The sequence below is a fragment of the Hemiscyllium ocellatum genome, chromosome 2 (assembly GCF_020745735.1).
Source record: "Hemiscyllium ocellatum isolate sHemOce1 chromosome 2, sHemOce1.pat.X.cur, whole genome shotgun sequence".
NCBI classification, from domain to species: domain Eukaryota; kingdom Metazoa; phylum Chordata; class Chondrichthyes; order Orectolobiformes; family Hemiscylliidae; genus Hemiscyllium; species Hemiscyllium ocellatum.
The window spans coordinates 101,353,425-101,372,961 of NC_083402.1; the positions used below are offsets into that span (position 1 = coordinate 101,353,425).

Here is a 19,537-nt window from a genome sequence, read left to right on the forward strand (position 1 = left end):
AACCTTCATCAGGAATGAGGCTGGTTGGCCAAGGGGGTTGAGATATAAATGGGAGGATAGGGGCAGGGGTTCAGGTAGCTGGGAATGCAATAGGTAGATGAAGGTGGGGGGGAAAGTGATAGATCAGAGAGGAAGGTGGAGCAGATAGGTGGGAAGGAAGATGGATAGGTAGGACAGTGCCGAGTTGGGAGTGGGATAAGGTGTGGGGAGTAGAAATGGGGAAACTGGTGAACTCCACATTGATCCCCTGTGGTTGAAGTGTCCCAAGACAGAAGATGAAGCATTCTTCCTACAAGCGTCAGGTGGTTAGGGTTTGGCGATGGAGGAGGCCCAGGACCTGCGTGTACTTGGGGGAGTGGGAGGGGAGTTAAAGTGTTCAGCTACAGGGCATGGGGTTGGTTGGTGCGGGTGTCCCAGCTGCAAGTTGTGCAGTAGATGATGTGTGTGAAAGTACACGTAAAATTCTGTCGGAAGGATTCTTTGGGGCCTTGGACGGAGTTGAAGGATGTGGTGTAGACACAGGTGTTGCACCTCTTGTGATGGCAGTGGAAGATGCCAGGTGGGGGGAAGCGTGGCGTGGACCTGATAAGGAGGGAATGGTCTCTGGAATGCAGATAGGGGTGGAGAGAGAAATATATCCCTGGTGGTGCGGTCTATTTGTAGGTGGCTGAAACAGTCAAGGATGATGCATCGGAAGGTTGGTGAGATGGACGGTGAGGACCAGGGGGTTCTGTCCTTGTTGTGATTGGAGGGTTAGGATTCAATGACGGAGGTGTGGGAAATGGAGGAGATACACTGGAGGGCATTGCTGACTATGTGGGAGAGGAAATTGCAGTCTTTGAAGAAGGAGGCGATCTGGACTGTTCGAAGGTGAATTGGTCCTCCTAGGAGCAAATGCAGCAGAAGTGGATGATTTGGGAGTCAGGGATAACGTTTTTACAGGATGGGAGGAGGTGTAGTCCAGATAGCTGCAGAGTTGGTGGGTTTGTAGGAGAGACCATTCCCTCCGCAGCTCCCTTGTCAGGTCCACACCCCGCGCCAACCCATCCTCCCCTCCCAGTACCTTCCTCTGCCATCATTGGAAGTGGAAAATCTGGGCCCACATCTCCGCCCTCACCTTCATCCAGACAGAAATTTACCTGCTCCACCCTCCTCTCCGACCTGTCACTTCCACCCCCAACTTCAGCTACCTATCACATTTCCAGCTACTCACCCCCCTCCCAGTTATGTCTCAGCCCCATTGGCCCACAAGCCTCATTCCTGATGAAGGGCTGATGTCCCAAGTGTCAACTCTCCTGCTGCTTGGATGCTACATGACCGGCTGTGCTTTTCCAGCACCACTGTCTTAGAAGCTGATCTGTAGCATTTGCAGTCCTCACTTTCTCCTATAATCTGGTGACGTGATTTCTGGCGAAATCCAAGACTGGTTAATTTTTTTTGCTGTCCATAATTATTAAAGGATATGGAGCAAAATCAGGTACATGGAGTTAGATTTCAGATCAGCTGTGCTTCCATTGAATGATGGATTGAGGCTGATAGGCTAGACGGGCTTTATTGCTGATGAAGGGCTTATACCCAAAACATCAATACTCCTGCTCCTTGGATGCTGCCTGACCTGTGCTTTTCCAGCACCACACTCTCGACTCTAGATGTCCCTTATTGTCCCAGTCACAATGTTTAGAGGTCTGACATAAGGCTGACACAACTGCAACTCCTGAACATGTTGTAAGAGACAGCATTCCAAGTTATTGCCACAGCAGTCATTGCTTTCCAGTCACCTTCAGTTCTTTCACCCTCTTTAATTAGGGTTAGAATCCTGTTACTCTGCATTTCTACTTTCACCCACCCAACATTCTCTGGTTGCCTGTCTGGCAAACATTGCCTCACAAGAAGAAGAGCAAAAATTGATAAGGAAGCAGATTATTGATTTGATGCTGTGTGGGCATTTTAGAGAGCAGTGTAGATGTGGGATTGGTACAGACTTTCCTTTGATTTTGACCAGACTGGTTGGTAGCGACACTTCTGAAGATCACTTTCAGATTTAATGTAAATTTTTTTTTGGAAACTGAGATAATCTGTATCAGATATTTGAACCATCTGTGTATCTGTCACTATTCAGCTATAACAAGTCTCAGATAACACGTGCCACTAGAATAAATCATTTTCAGCAATTCTTATTTATCAATGTCTTATAATTAGTATATTTCATGTTATATCCAATGTATATTTTGTAGATGAGGTGAGATTTTCCTGGGTCCATATCTGGGCGCATGTATATCCAGTGTGACAATGCTGTGGTTTAGTCCCAGTTTCTTTTACAGACAGAGATTGGGAGATAGGTGTCAAACAGATTATGAGAAGATAAACAACTTGTGAAACCTTGGGTATTTTTCTTTTGAAGTTGGAATAATAAAAGCAGCCTGAATGGGAGTGGTCAAGCTCCTACCCATAGAAGCAGGGACTTTTAGTTTCAGTAGTAGTTGCTGTTGGGGTCTTGAAGAAATGGAAGTTTTTTTTCTCTCTCCCGATTATAGCCAAAAGCTCTGGCTTCTCTTCCTAGGTGACTGGATTGCATGTGAGACAAAGCTGTTTTCTCAATTTGCCTTTTGCCAAGGTTGTGTTTATGTTACGAAATTGGAATAGTCAATTAGTAATAGTTACTGTATCTATTATTCTGTTAAGTTTTCCAGTACAGTTAAATTATTGCACATTCTTCTTTCTTTTGTATTTTAACTATAGTGTTGAATAAATTGTGTTTTACTTAATGGTTAGTAGTTTAACTACTCAAATTGTATTTAGTACACAGCACTTGACATTTACCTTTGAAATAAGAAAATTTAGGGTCAATGCTACCTTCTTAATGTATTTTGAGGGCATTGGATCTGGTCCATAATATCAGGATGCAGTGAAAATTAAGATCAGACTACAAGTTTGTAAAACAAAACTTCCACCTGATTTTTCTTTCCATCTTAAAAAAAGACAATGCGTTGTCTTATGGAGTTTTAGTTTATGTTCCTGGTTTTGCACTATGCAGACAATTCAGTGTTTTTGGTATAGATTCATAAACAATTTCACCCTAGACATTATGGAATATTTTTCACCAAAACCAGATGACTTAAATAATCTTCACTAGCTTAATGTTCATCATGTTCTGCTCCTCCCCACCCCAACTACCACCAGAGCACACAGAACGCAGCATCTCCCCATTATTTGTCAAATCTGTACTTGTTTTCTACAGAAATGATACTGGGGTCTTTGTGTCAGACATTGTGAAAGGAGGAATAGTAGATCTGGATGGAAGTCTTCTGCAAGGGGACCAAATACTGTCTGTGAATGGGGAGGATGTTCGAAGCGCAACTCAGGAGACCGTTGCTGCTATGCTGAAGGTCTGACTAATGCAAAAATTCTGATTTGGGAAGGATTTGGAAACAGTAAATGTGACCAAGACTTTTAATTTTGACAGTGGAAATATTAATATATTTTGATGTTGATATGTTCTCATAATGTAAGTCATTTGCTCCATAAGTTTCCCAAAACAAAGTGAGAAATACAATTTTTTTTGTTATAGGACTTTTACATTTTAGCCTTCCTGTACCCAAGTTATAAGGAATTTGGCCAAATTTAATTATTGGAATTTTAATTCACGAAATTAGGAATCAGGATGACTGATCATCAGGAAATCTTCAAATAGGAGTTGGATAATGTATCCTTCAAGGCAAAGTAAATAACATAATGCTTTGCATAAATATAGAACTTCAAGGTAAATTTTAGCCTGAACTGATTCTGGGCTAAAAATGGAAGAGAAAGTAATAGATAATGTAGGAAGTGTGTTAGGGAGGTGAAAATGGATGTTTATTCAGTTTAGGAACAGATAAGATAAAATGATATAGCAATGACTTGTATGAACATGGAAATGAATAAATAAAACGGCAACAAGCAATTCAGGAATGAAGGAGTTATATTCCCATTTAACATACTGAGGTCATGTATCTGCCTAGCACTGTAATTGTCTCTGTTTTACTGTCTTAAGTTGTTTAAGTGTCTTCCTCAGAACCTTTATCGAACTTCAGTTTTTTTGGAGACCCACAGACCTTTAACCGGCCACGGGACCTTTCAATCAGTTGAGCCCAGGGACAAACCACTTCATTAGATTTTTCCACCATATTTAATTGCTATTCTTAAAAACATAGTTGCTTTCACAACTGTATTGAAGTGCAGAGTGTCACAGCTTTTTTCATATTGAACTCCCATTGCACGATTATGACTTTAGAAAATATTATACTTTAGAAATTTTCAGTTCCCAGATTCAAAATCAAAGAAAATTGGTTCTCTTTTCCTTTTATCTGGCACATGTGACAGTGGTTTCCTAAAGACCTCCTGTCTGTGTGCATTTGTTTTATTTTCTGTATCAGTTTATTAGAATAGAATAACTATATAGCAGTTTGTTCTGACATGTAGCGTATTTCCTGATTTTGTGATGTAATACAAAATGTAAAAATTCCTAACAAATTAATTCATAGTCTCCACTTTTATAGATTGAAATGTTCTCAGATATTCAATAAATAAAGTAATCTTTCTTCTCTTTCTTTTAGAGTGCTCAAGGCACAGTGAGATTAGAGGTTGGCAGGTTAAAGACTGGATCATTTTCACCTGATAGAAGAGGTTCCCAAAGTAGCCAGGTTTGTGTGTCTCATCTGATGTTTGAGCCTTTCCACAACAAATAAGTTGATTTGTAGGGCATGATATTATTCATCTATTTTTCAGTTTGTGTAAATTAAAGCAGTTGGAGCAATGGTTATTTTAATCATGTGCAACTAAATGATGTTGGAAGCATATTATGTACAATTAAATTATGAATCTAATGTTAGCAACTGTTATCTATTATTTACATTGTTAGTTGAGACCAAATAATTTAAAGTTTACATGCTTTTGTTTTATAAAATCCATTTACTGGATTGAATTTCAAGCGTTGATTATTATTAATCTTGGATTTATCATGTTTGAGGAATAGGCATAATTTTTTTATTAGATTATTGGAATAAGTCCTGAAGTACGTACTGACAGTAGGATACCTCAGGTGTTCCCTGTGTTAATTTCCTAACATGCTTTGCTGTCATATTGTTTCCTTTTGAGGAAATGGATTTCAATACATTATTTAAACTGAAGGCTAATTAGCTTTGAAGAGTCTCATAAATGTTGCTCCCTGTCACCTTCCTCCAGTATTTTTCTGTTAATTTCTGGCTTTTTAAAAATTGACATTTTTAACATGTGTATTTAATAAAGTTTTTGAAAAGGTCAATGGTGAAGTAATACTTTTAATAGGAGAAAGTGAGGATTGCAGATGCTGGAGATCAGAGCTGAAAATGTGGTGTTGGAAAAGCGCAGCAGGTCAGGCAGCATCCAAGGAGCAGGAGAGTCGACATTTCGGGCATGAGCCTGTCTCCAGGATTCCTGAAGAAGGGCTCATGCCCAAAATGTCGACTCTCTTGCTCCTTGGATGCTGCCTGACCTGCTGCGCTTTTCCAGCAACACATTTTCAGCTCTAATACTTTTAATACTCCACCTCTCCCAGTTGCCAATTCTCACCACTACCACTTACAGTGCAGAACTGACCTCCGGTCTAAAACACAGGACTTTGTCTTCATCAGCTAACAGTTAATTTTGGCCAGTTTTATGTTCTTTTTGGGAGAGATGGTATGATTTGTTATTAAGGATAGGTCTATAAAGGCATAAACTGATAATAGAACCTGTGAGAATAGGAAGCTCCAAGCAGCTTGTTTTATGTTACTTTTAGATGAATATGTTTTATCTTGCACAGGTTGTGCACATGCCTGATAAAATCAATGTTTTTGGCCATGCTTGATTATTTTTGAGAGGGTAATGATCATAATTATAGTACCATTACTTTTTATTATGATTTTCAGCAAGAGCAGCCTGTTTAAATTGGTAATAAGAACTTCAGCATGAGAAAATCTGCAACTTCAGTTGATATCTAACATCAAGCCTGAAATATGTATGTTTTGTAGTGTTAAGGAAGACCCCATAGCAAATTGTTGTCAACTTATTGTGTTGTAGTTTCAATTTACTAGAATTGATATCTACAAAATGTTCTTGAAACTTTCCCATTCACAAGTTCGTCACTCCTGTTTGTGACTTAATACTTCTGCTGTATTTCCTGCTAGTCACTATAATCTTACACTTGTTTCTTGGCGATGGAAGATCACAACAATTTGCAGAAGTGCTCCAGTACTGATGATTATTGAAAGGATACTATGAGAAAGATTTGTAGTTTGTGAGGTGTTGAGCATTTAAAAAATTATTTTTCAGATTTGCAGTAGTATTTCAGCATTTTTAGTAGTTGAATTGTTATTAATAGTTTACAGCATTAATCCAAGGGATTGTTGAAGGATTAGTTGCATCATAAAATCCCAAGCATTAAATCCTTTTTATGGTTATCTTAATCCTGCATTTGGTTTACTGTCTAAAATTCTCAGAAAAGGACCTTAACAATTTTTTTTTAGAAAATAAAGTTCAAACTAATAAAACAGCACTTTGTATTTTTATGATACTTGTGGTCCAGGGCGGATAACAATGATTTTGATTTCCAAAAGGAAGTTTTTTGGCAAACAAACTGCAAATTTATTTGCTCTCTCCTGCTGTCTACAGAATGTACAACTCCGACTTTTGCACTGTAGAACTAAGTTTAAAAGCATATAAATTTACAAAAGTATTGCGATACTGAAAAAAAATACTAAGTTGTATATAATGTTACTATCAGAAAAATCCGCATACTGAATACTCAAAGCAATGTTTAGATATATTCATTTTATAATCACAGTCATGCTAATTATATCTATTTTCTCAGATCGGTGAAGGAAATAATGGTGGTGGGCTGACCACATTCTATTCTGCTACATCTGGATCTATCCAAGCTGATCTTCATGAAACTGGATACAGAAAACCTGCCTGTAAGAGCTATTCAGTTTTGTGGGTTAATCCTGAGTATTCCACTTGACTATTATTAAAATGTGGTATAAGCCTTTATTTCTAAAGGACAGGCATACAGACCAGCTTGGGAATGATATAAAATGAAGTAGAATCCCTACAGTGTGGAAACAGGCCCTTCAGCCCAACAAGTCCACACCGACCCACCGAAGAGTAACACACCCAGACTCATTCCCCTAATGCTGCCCATTTACCCCAGACAAATACACCTAACCTACACATCCCTGAATACTACAGGAAAATCATACTTACACATAAGCATGATTATACAGGTTTCAGTGAATTTGTGTTGTAGTTGTAATGTCTCAGTTTTTAGTTTGCAAAGAAAATACATTAATTCTAATTTAAGAAATCATTAGCATGTACTATAAAAATAGAAATATGGTTTTCATCATATTTTATTCCATCTGAGTGATTTTGATAGTACATTATCATGAAAAAACTCCAGTATGTTTAACACCAAGAATGGTTAGGCTATTTCATCTCACAAATTGATTTTATAATTACCTTAGTAAGCATACCTTAAGTTGGTAGGAAGCAGTTTATCGATTCCAATAACTAGTATTTAGTTTGCTACAACCAGTTGAGGAGGGCTGGATCATCTCTTGTCTTTTGAATTTCTTCAGTGTCTCCAAATTTATTTTCTTTTAGCATATAGCTATATCACAATTAAAATATCGTTCACTAGATCAAAATGAAGACACCAATCGCCGGGTTTCCTTGGGTGATAAAGAAAGGATTTTATTATTTATCAACTGCAAGAAGAATAACAATCACACAATTATAGACATAAAGTTTTAAAAGGGGAGAGTGCAAAAATATGTAGTTTAAAAGGTCCTTAAGGTACTAGGTTTAACCTGAGAGCACAATAGATGAATTGATGACTTCCGACCTCAGAGGTTGCAAAATATATAGATAGCTTTAAGTACTGTATAATATATAGAACATATGTTTCACCCATTTGCTTTTCACCAGTCATTGTCTTCCAAGAAACTAAGAGAAATAAAAGGGAAGAGAGTGAATATACCTTTCAAACCTGTACATCATTCTCTTCTTACCTCCCTCTCTCTCTGTCCAAACAATGGTGACTGAAATCCGCAGCATTTTTGTAAATTCATGCATTGATCTATTCTAGCTAGATAATCTACAGGGATCTTGAGTAAGCAAAGATTTAAATAATTTTAATAATTTCTCTGACTGAAAAAAGCATTTTTGATGAATATAACTCCATTTTCTGTCCAGATTCAGTATCTCATGCATATGCATAACAACATATATAAGATTAACTTTCAGGAACACTGAATGCACTCTTCTAAACAGAACCAGTTTATTGATCACCCTTCCTACTTTTGGTCTAAACATTAATCCTCTTAAGTGTTACTTGACTAATTAGCCCAGGTGTTCTGTCAATTGCCGTTTCATGCCTCAGAGTAATTTAGCATGCTCTGATGTTTAAAGTTTGATTCTGTTCAGTTTCCTAAGTGAATCAGACAGATAGATCATTGTGAGAGAGCTAATGGTAATAGAAATCTGTGCTCATACTACTACAGTTTTCGCTTGAAAGGGACAGAGAATGCATTAGTAACTTTGTGTAATTACCAAACAATTTAAGAAGCTCTCCCATGAAATTTAAAAAGGTGCAAGATTGTACATTCCTGCATTCGGCATCATGTATTCTCTGTTCTACTGATGAATTACAAAATGAAAACTCACAAAATGTAGCTTGCTCTCTCTCCGTGGATGCTGCCTCACCGACTGTGATCTGCAGAACTTTTTTTGTTTTCAGTACAGGTTCCAGCATTTGCAGTAATTTGCTCCTGAATTACAAAGTGAAGTTTGTTCATAAAGAGCTCTCTTTTCATTTTGTTTTCATGAAGGGACTGAGATCCAAGGGCTAAGAACAGTGGAATTTAATAAGGTGAGTGGTAACGTGTCCTATTTCCACAGTAAGCTACAGCTAACAGTTTGTTAAAAACTCACTTTTAAGAAGTGCATAAACCATCTTTCTATACAATAATGATGAATTTGCACTATAAAATTGTGCTCAAATCTCTGGAGAGGGACATGAACCCACACCTTCTAAATCTGAGGCAAGAGTGAGCCCATGACTGACACCAAATTGAGACTGCGGTAATGGAGATATTACTCCTCAGACAGAGATAATTCAGTATCACCATCAAATCTGTGTCAGGTTGCCACAAGCAATTCATCTGTTCCATTCTCCCCACTCTATCACTATAGCTCAACAAGTTTATTTCTCTCAAGTGCCTATTCAGCTGTTTTTTGGTGAATCGTTGGTCATCTCTGTAGGCATCACCCTCACATTTTCATCACATCTCTAATCCAAAACTTGAAATCTGTATCCCCTAGACCTATGCCACCTCTTAATGGCAACAGCATCTCTTTGTCCACTTTATCTTGAACTTCTCTGATAGATCATGGCTCAAATTCCTTTGCTTTCATGAGAAAAAAATAATATTAGCTTCTCCAGTCCATCCTTGCAGCTAAAATATCTCACCCCTGCAACCATTCTGACAAATCTCTGCAGCCTCTCAGCAGCTTCCTAGCAATGGCTGCTGGGGAACACAGCCTAATACTCTGAAAAATAGCTATCTATCATGACTTTTTTTTTCTCTCTCCTCAAACAATTTTCTTGTATCAAGCAGAACATGACCCTCTAATTTCATTAAGCCACTTTTTTTTTAATTAGCCTATTTTTCTAACCAACATGCTCAGAGATGTTATTACACATCTCTGGAGAAGATGAGACTTGAACCTTGACCTCTCATACAGCGATAGTGGTATTACACTGTGCCAGAAGAGGGCCCCACCCCACTCCATAACCCTTCAATTTATTTCCTTATTTAACCTATTTTTCTAATCAACCTGTACACAGCTGCAGCAGGTGTGACTTGAACCCAGGCCTCCCCAACCATGGGATAAAACACTACTTGTGCACCTCAAGAGACACAAGTAGTGTTTCTAGCTTCTATCTGTTTTCTAGTAGACAGACAGGAGGCTGGAAGAGCATAGCAAACCAGGCAGCATCAGGAGGTGGAGAAGTCAATGTTTTGGATATAACCTTCTTCAGGACTAGTTCTGGTAGTAGGGAAGCTACAGATAAAGTGGGAGGGGAAGGTGGGGTGGGAAGAGTAGCAGAATGGTGAGATAATGATAGGCGAACACAGGTAGTGGGTACAACCTAGTTTGTCAATGGAAGCAATGAATCTGGTTGGTAGTTGGAAGGAAGGGTGGTAGGTAGAATGGTAGGGAAGAGGTGGGGCTAGAAAAGGGATCAAGGGGATGGGTAAGGAAAGTTATTTGAAATTCGACAACTCTGTTAAATCCTCAAGGCTGTAAGCTGCCCAGGCAGAAGATGAGGTATTGTTCCTCCAATTTGCGGTCTGATTAACTGCGACAGGGAAGAAAGCCAAGGATGGACATATTGGAGTGGGGGGGGGGGGGAGCGGGATTGAAATGGGCGGTGACCTGGAGGTCAGGCTGGTAATTCTGGGCACAGTGAAGGTGTTTTGCAAAACGGTCATCTAGTCTACGTTTCGTTTCACCGATGTAGAGAAACCACATCAGGAGCACAGTATGCAGTAGACTAGGTTGGAGGAGATGCAGGTGCATCTCTGTTTCACCTGGAAGGACTGTTTGGGGTCCTGAATGGAGGTGAAAAAGGTAGTGTACGGGCAGGTGTTGCATCTTGCATTGTGCTGAAACATGCAAGTGCACAATCGTGAAGAAAATGGCTGCAAAATTACTCGGTGTGACTAGAGTAAGTGCCTCAATCTGTGAAAGCAGGGGCTGTAGGATTCACCAACATTAAGATTTTTTTAAGACAAAGAACATTATGCACAGGCCTTTGTACTATACAGGACACAAAGCTTTTTTTAGGATTCTTTCTCTTGAGCATTTTAATGCATTGACTCCCTCTATGAATTGCCCGATCGACTCTGTCACAATTTAGCCAACTCAGACCCATACAAGATTCTTCTGCTGCTTAAAGTCCATGTAAAAAACATCAAATGCCCTACCTCCAAACAACACTTGTATTAATATAACCTCTTTAATTTGGAGGTGCTGATGTTGGACTGGGCTGTACAAAGTTAAAAATCACTCAACACCAGATTATAGTCCAACAGGTTTATTTGGAAGTACTAACTTTCGGAGCGCTGCTCCTTCATCTGGTGTTTGTGGAGCATAAGATTGTAGGACACAGAATTTATAACAAAAGTTGACAGTGTGATGTAACCGAAATTATATATTGAAAGACACCTAGATTATTTGTTAAATCTCTCATCTTTTAGAATAGGCATGTTGGTTTCAGTTCTTTCATATGTAAATCCCAAAACTTTCTTAAAGTTACATTCTCAAGTGAACTTTAACAATAGGTGCTATGTTGGCCCAGATAATGTATTGAAGGTGTGAGGTGCCTTGTGTGAGGCTGTCTGTGTCCCAATGTTCAGAGTGATTCTAATCTAAAAAAGGGATTTATAGAATCTTACACGGATTCATGCAGTTTTTGAGCAAAGTGTAATTCTGCAAGTACAAATTCACCCCACAAACTTGTGTGTGTACATGTGGGTGTGTATTTGAGGGGGGTGGGGTGGTGGTGAGAGTATGTGTGAGAGTGTAAAGGGGTATTAGTCTGTAAGAGAATGTGTGTATGCATCCTAATTTTGGCACTTGCTTTCAGATGTTATGCAGTCATAAAGCTGTATAGCATGGAAACAGAACCTTCGGTCCAACTCATCCATGCGGATCAGATATCCTATATTAATTGATCTCATTTGCCAGCATTTGGTCCATATCCCTCTAAACCCTCCCTATTACTATACCCACCCAGATGCCTTTCAAATGTTGTAGTTGTACCAGCCTCCACCACTTCCTCTGGTAGCTTGTTCTACACACACACACCTGTCTCTGTGTGGAAAAAGTTGCCCCTTCGGTCCCTTTTAATTTCCCCTCTTACCTTAAATCTATGCCCTCTAGTTTTGGACTCCCTCACCATAGGCAAAAGCCCTTGGCAATTCACCCTATCCATGCCCCTCATGATTTTATAAACCTCTGTAACTCAGCCTCCAACATTCCAGGGAAAATAACCTCAGCCTATTCAGCATCTCCCTGTAGTTCAATCTCTGCAACCATGGCAATACTCTTGTTAATCTTTTCTGAGCCATTACAAGTTTTGCAAAATCTTTCCTATAGTAAGAAAACCAGAATTGAAAGCAGTATTCCAAAAGTGGCCAAACCAATGTTCTGTACAACTGCAGCATGACCTCCTGACTCCTAGACTCAATGCACTGACCAATAAAAGCAAGCATAACAAACACTGCCTTCACTAACTTGTCTACCTGGAACTCTGCCTTCAAGTAACCTGCACTCCAAGGTCTCTTTGTTTAGCAACACTCTCCAGGACCTTACTATTAATTGTATAAGTTCTGCCATGATTTGCCTTTCCAAAATGCAACACCTCACATTTATCTAAATTAAATTAAATTAGTTGTGGGAGGTGGGATGAATGAAGGAGGTGGCTGCAATAGCAGAGACAGAGTGAGAGAGAAAAGAGTGTGGCATGAACTGGCGTAGCAGAGGTTCATTGACCTCATCCCAGCACTGATTGCCATTTCACCAGACAGCGAGGGCGATGCTGACTCAGGTGGTGACTTTGTACCAGACTGGCAGGGTTGGGTAGGATGCCAAAGTTCATGTCAGAGAATCACAATGCCATCATCCTCTTCTCCAGTGTATTCAAAATCTGAATAATTAAGGCAGATTTGAAATGTTAGTGCTTATCCAAGTTCATAAAAACCTTTTAAAGGTGGCATAGAAGGCGCGCTGGTCTTTCAGCAGATGCAAGGTGTTTCAGGAATGGTGCATGGTAAGTTGGAGCTGGAATTAGATGTGAGGGACAGGATAGGTAGTTAACAAGGCATGTTTGATAAAGTATGGCGAGAAATCTCATTAGGCCTTGGGATGGAAATCCCTCTTAAAGGATCGACATAATTCAAAGTTAGTCTAAGTAACACTGAGATTCAGCCCAGTGTATCTTCCAAAAATGCAAGCTGACTGTCCTTAATTTATTTAAATCTTTCCAAATGTTTGTTAAGTTTGTTCATGTGATTCTTATTTCTGAAATCTTCCCTCATATTGATGTTAAACTGACTGGTTACTTAGAATGGTCATTGCATCATTCTTCAGACAAACATGCAACAATTGTCAGTCTCTATTTAGGAATGGAAATTGTAGCAAGTCTTTCAACTGTCTCCACTCCTCCTTCTTTGCAATATGGACAGCAAACCATGTGGACTAAGCAAAGTATCTACTCTAACCATAGCCAGCTTTTTGGTATACCCTATCATTTCTCCCCCTTCCATGGCTTCTAACATCTCTGCTTATTCCAATGTAGTTTTCAGCATCTTCCTTTGTAATAGATGATGCAAAGTACTCATGAGGTGTTCTAGCCTTTGCTTGCCTTAAGCTTCTCTTACTTTTATTTTGCACTCATGGCCCCATCCATCCTGTTTCCATGCACTTACACAAGTAAATGACATGTACATTGTATGTTTGGGTTCCCTTTTATGATACCTGTCATTCGATCTTCATTTTCTGGTGACCAGGCCTGCTTTCCCTTTCTTTTCCTCTTTCAACTTACTGCATCTGACTTGGTTCTTTTTTGAATAACTCATTTAACTTGTATCATGCTGTTTTTTTTTGTTTTATTGTATTCTCTGTATCTGCTTCTCTATCCAAAGAACCTTGGTTTTTGTTCTTTACCTTCTTGTGTGAGTGTACGTAGCCTGCACCTGAAACATTTCCTCTTAAAGATCATCCAATGTTCTGTTACAGTTTGTCCTTTTAAATCTTACCTTGGCAAGTTCCCCTCATCACAGTAAAGGTGGCCCTCTTCCAGCTTAGAACTTTTATTTTAAATTGTTCTTTGCTCTACTCCATTACTAATCTCATCCTTATGACACAGTAAGTAGTACAGCAAACTTTGTTATAACAGGCACATTATGAACCAGCAGAAGTAAATCTCAAATACTGCAAAGTATTATTTCTGTCCAATTATTATTGTTTTTAAAATATATTTTCCTCACTGTAAATATACTTGTTCATTTGAATGGCCACACAAAATAAAACAAGTTATTCAATTTTGAGTCAACTTCTCACATATCACATCTGTTGTAATGTCTGAGTAGTCAGTTGAGGGGACAAGTGAGAAGGCTTTTTGACAGTAAGTTTTATTTAAGACAAAATTGCATTTTCTTTTCTTATTTTTACTGTAATAAAGTATAACAATGGTGTGCATACCCCCTGCGTTGTTTCCATCAGTTGGTGTGGTTTTACATTGATTATGCTGAGCTCTTGAGTATCTGGAATATTTAATCAATTGGCACACTCCTCTCATAAATGCCGGATACAGGTGCACAATCCATTATCTGAAATGCTTGGGACCAGCTGGTTTTTGGAATTCAGAGTTTTTTGAATTTCAGAATAAATGACGGTTTTGATGATGAAATTTTTAAAAATCTTACCAGAGGAACACACTCACTGATTAAAACAGATCTTGAGAGAAAATCGAGGCCTACCAGTGCTGGGCCACGTCACATCGGTTGATGTGGGTTAACTGTTTGCACACCAAACAATCTTGATAGTGAGAAAAAAACTTCACAAAAAAACCTTTGGACTTTGGAGCTTTTCAGATTTCGGGATTTTGGATGAAGGATTATCTACCTGCAATATAACATTTACTGTACTTGCATGTAAAGTAAAACTATAGACATAGCAGAGTGAGCCTTTTATTTGACATAGAGACTTTAGAATGTACAGTAACTACTTTGGTGGTAAAAACAATGACTGCAGATGCTGGAAACCAGATTCTGGATCAGTGGTGCTGCAAGAGCACAGCAGTTCAGGATTTTGCTGCACTTTGGATGCTGCCTGAACTGCTGTGCTCTTCCAGCACCACTTTCTGCCAAGTAGGAGGTCATTTGAAAAACGTCTGTAATATCTCGTATCTTTTAAAACTTAAAATATGCTTCTGACTTTCAGTGACCTTTTAATTCTCCTCATTCATTCTCAAGTTTTCCTTATTCCTCTGAAGGAGCACTATGAATGCACATTGCAGTAGTTAAGTATAGTTGTAGTAATAATATAAGTAAAAGTACATGAGCATAATTCAAAAGATTTATTTTCGATATGAGAGAAAAGGGATAGTTGTCAAATGCGATCTGCAAACATAACTCTGCTACAGAGCAAGAACAATCCAGTATAATAATGTTGCAAACCATTTCAAACCTGTAAATAAAAATAGTGTATTTTTATTTCCTCTGAATTTTATGTGGTGTTGTTGACCATAGGGGCCTGTTGATTCGCTGGGAATCAGTATTGCAGGAGGCGTAGGTAGTCCTCTTGGAGATGTCCCCATTTTTATTGCAATGATGCAGCCAAATGGAGTAGCAGCCCAGACCCAGAAACTGCGGGTAAGTTTGGAATTTTGGCTGATTACTTATTAAGAAATTATTCATAAGATTCCATTCTGTATTTATTGATTAAATATCTTTGATAGGAACATTTAGCATAAAGAGTCGTGTTCAGTAAAGTAAAATGATCTAAAACCAGATTTGTTTAAAATGCCACGTATATATGCAGTGTTAGGTTTTAATCAGAGTTTACTTCCAATTTTATGCTCTTGTTTTCCCCTCAACTATCTATGGTGTAGTAAGTTACGTTCTACATAAATAACACCATAGGATCATGTTCAACTATGTGTGATTTCAACTCTGTTTTACTTCACTCATTGCGCAAATAGATATCTTATTTTCTGTACTTTGAACTTTGTTTCATGAAATAATTGATCTTTGTGTTGTCTGTTGATCATACAATCAAGCTAAGTCTGTATTTCATCATGTAATGTATTTTCTGCCACTGTTCTCTTAAGTGTAATTACCTACAGAGCCTGTTTGGTCAGTTATCATACAGGAAAACCACTTACTGGTCTAACTAGAAGAGACACTTGTATTGAACAACAAGAAGCTTTTTAAATATTAGCAACTAATTACAAGTTGCAATGATTTGATAACTATTGTCAAACAGACTTTAAGGAAAACCTTACTCCTTTGAAACCCTAAACTGTTCTGTCGAAAAGCCCGCATGACATAATTACAATGGGAGTGCTTAAGCCATTTCTCAGAATTAACCTTTTCAGACGGTTACAACCTTGTGCATACAAAAAGCATTGTTGAAATGAATTAAAATATTTCAGAGTGTACAATTTGCAGCACAACTTTGCCCATCCTCTCAAAATTTACAATTGAATGTCAGTATATAAAAGTCAATGACTTATATAGACTATAAAATCGTTCAAAATGAATAGTTAGCATTAACAGTTACAGCAGGCTAACTTATAGAGGCATAGAGATGTACAGCATTGAAACAGACCCTTCGGTCCAACCCGCCCATGCTGACCTGATATCCCAACCCAATCTAGTCCCACCTGCCAGCATGCGCCCCATATCCCTCCAAGCCCTTCCTATTCATAGTGTAAAAAGTGAGGTCTGCAGATGCTGGAGATCAGAGCTGAAAATGTGTTGCTGGTTAAAGCACAGCAGGTTAGGCAGCATCCAAGGAACAGGAAATTCGACGTTTCGGGCCAGAGCCTGATGAAGGGCTCTGGCCCGAAACGTCGAATTTCCTGTTCCTTGGATGCTTCCTAACCTGCTGTGCTTTAACCAGCAACACATTTTCAGCTTCCTATTCATAGACCCATCCAAATGCCTCTTAAACGTTGCAGTTGTACCATCCCCCACCACTTCCTCTGGCAGCTCATTCCATACACGTACCAACCCTCTGTGTGAAAAGGTTGCCTTGTAGGTCTCTTTTATATCTTTCCCCTCTAATCCTAAACCTATGTCGTCTAGTTCTGGACTCCCCGACTCCAAGGAAAAGACTTTGCCTATTTACCCTATCCATGCCCCTCATAATTTTGTAAAACTCTATAAGGTCACCCCTCAGTCTCTGACGCACCAGCGAAAACAGCCTCAGCCTGTTCAGCCTCTCCCTATTGTTCAAATCCCCCAACCCTGGCAACATCCTTGTAAATCTTTTCTGAGCCCTTTCAAGTTTCACAACATCTTTCCAATAGGAAGGAGACCAGAATTGCACGCAATGTTCCAACAGTGGCCTAGCCAATGTCCTGTACAGCTGCAATATGACCTCACAACTCCTGTACTCAATACTCTGACCAATAAAGGAAAGCATACCAAACGCTGCCTTCGCTATCCCATCTACCTGCGACTCCACTTTCAAGGAGCTATGAACCTGCACTCCAAGGTCTCTCTGTTCAGCAACACTCCTTAGGACCTTACCATTAAGTGTATAAGTCCTGCTAAGATTTGCTTTCCCAAAATGCCGCACCTCACATTTATCTGAATTAAACTCCATCTGCCACTTCTCAGCCCATTGGCCTATCTGGTCAAGATCCTGTTGTAATCTGAGATAACCCTCTTCGTTGTCCATTACACCTCCAATTTTGGTGTCATCTGCAAACTTACTAACTGTACCTCTTATGCTCGCATCCAAATCATTTATGTATATGACAAAAAATAGAGAACCCAGTACCAATCCTTGTGGCACTCCACTGGTCACAGGCCTCCAGTCTGAAAAACAATCCTTCACCACCACCCTCTGTCTTCTACATTTGAGCCAGTTCTGTCCAAATGGCTAGTTCTCCCTCTATCAACCTTGATTTGTGATATTGTCAAGTTGCTACTCAATTATTCCAGGTGTGCTTTGACTTCAAAATGGCTGTTAACTTCAGATTGAGGTCATCAAGTACAGTAAAAGTTGAGATTTACGATCACCTCCAATGATGGAATCCCATTGCCTTTCTGCATCATCTTAAAAGTGACCAGGAATCGAATGAGAATATTATAAATAGGTTTGTGGTTTTGTATCAAAATAAATTGAATAGTGCTTTTATAATCCTTGAACACTAAAAATCAATCCACGTCTGAGTGCATAATTTACTAACCTTAGTCTATGGGCAATTGATGGCACAATTCTGGTCTGCTGATGGTACTTTACACATATTATTAGATAGAAGTTTGTGATATGTATCTTTAATATGATTTCAGTCCAAGAGGTATGTCAACTACCTGTCAAAGCAACTGATTTTAATCCTGTGTTGTTAATTATAGATTGGGGACAGAATTGTAAGTATTTGTGGGAAACCTACAGAAGCCTTGACTCACTCCCAGGCTGTCAGTATGCTAAAGAATGCTACAGGTCATATTGAATTACAGGTATGACAAAGCATCATGTGATTCAATGGGTATTTGCCATTTGTTAATATTTTATTTGTTTGGTGAATTCATCTAAATTTCTGATTCTGATCTGTCAAAATATTCTCGCATTAATTTTAACAGTTGTATCTTTAAAATTCTTGTGCATCACTGTGCATTCTGAATCCAGCTGTAAACAATTGTTTTTAGGTAGTTGCAGGTGGTGATGTTAGTGTGATAACTAATCAGCAACAGGAGCACACTACGACTACACTTTCTGTCTCAGGATTGACAGCAAGCTGCATTTTTCATGATGACCTAGGGTGAGTATTTTGGACTTATTGCACATACTATACCTTAGAAGGAGGATTATTCTCTGAAAATACAATACAAGGACCTGGATATTCTGATGGCCAAATAGTCACTGTAGAGTAGTGTAGACTAGAGTTGCACATCAGGACCATGTATGGCCTGAATTTGAGGGAATTGTCTGAGACATTGAAAATTCAGGCAGGGCAATTGTTATGTTTTGATTGAATTTTTCAAACGGGTACACAATGCATTTGCTGTTGTCTTCTTGGACTTGAGCAAAGCTTTTGATCAGGTTCTGTATGGGAGATTGATAGTGAAGGTATCAAGGAAGCTTAGAAACTTAGATCCACCATTGGCTGAGTGGCAGGAAGTAGAGGGTGATGGTTGAGGAGTATTTTTCCAACTGAAAGTGGTCGATGGGCTGACCAGTGGTAAATGGAATTCAATCCAGATAAATGTCAGGTGATACTTTTGAACAGCAAAGGGTGATGGTCGAGGTGTGTTTTTATGCCTGAAAGTTTGTGACCACTGGGGTTCCATAAGAAATAGGAACAGGAGTAGACAATTGAGCCAGAGTATTAGACATGCCTTTTAAATGTTGTGATTGTACCAGCCTCCGCCACTTCCTCTGGCAGCTTGCTCCATATATACACCACCCTCTGTGTGAAAAAGTTGCGGCACGGTGGCTCAGTGGTTAACACTGCTGCCTCATAGCGCCATGGACCTGGGTTCATTTCCTGCCTTGGGCAATTGTGTGGAGTTTGCACATTCTCCCCGTGTCTGCGTGGGTTTCCTCCCACAATCCAAAGATGTGCAGGTTAGGTAAATTGACCATGCTGAACTGCTGTAGTGTTAGGTGCATTAATCAGGGGTAAACGTAGGGGAATGGGTCTGGGTGAGTTGTTCTTTGGAGGATCAGTGTGGACTTG

General features: G+C 39.2%; 1 protein-coding gene across 1 annotated transcript in view; it reads left to right on the forward strand.

Moving 5' to 3' along the window:
* The window catches only part of LOC132824441 (multiple PDZ domain protein), a 381,408-nt gene that overhangs the window by 350,195 nt on the left and 11,676 nt on the right, over positions 1-19,537 (forward strand). The window contains exons 43-49 of the mRNA XM_060838941.1: positions 3,239-3,386; positions 4,593-4,679; positions 6,866-6,968; positions 8,883-8,923; positions 15,375-15,497; positions 18,213-18,317; positions 18,507-18,619. Coding sequence (XP_060694924.1) covers positions 3,239-3,386; positions 4,593-4,679; positions 6,866-6,968; positions 8,883-8,923; positions 15,375-15,497; positions 18,213-18,317; positions 18,507-18,619 — 720 coding nt within the window. The remainder of the gene's footprint in view (positions 1-3,238; positions 3,387-4,592; positions 4,680-6,865; positions 6,969-8,882; positions 8,924-15,374; positions 15,498-18,212; positions 18,318-18,506; positions 18,620-19,537) is intronic.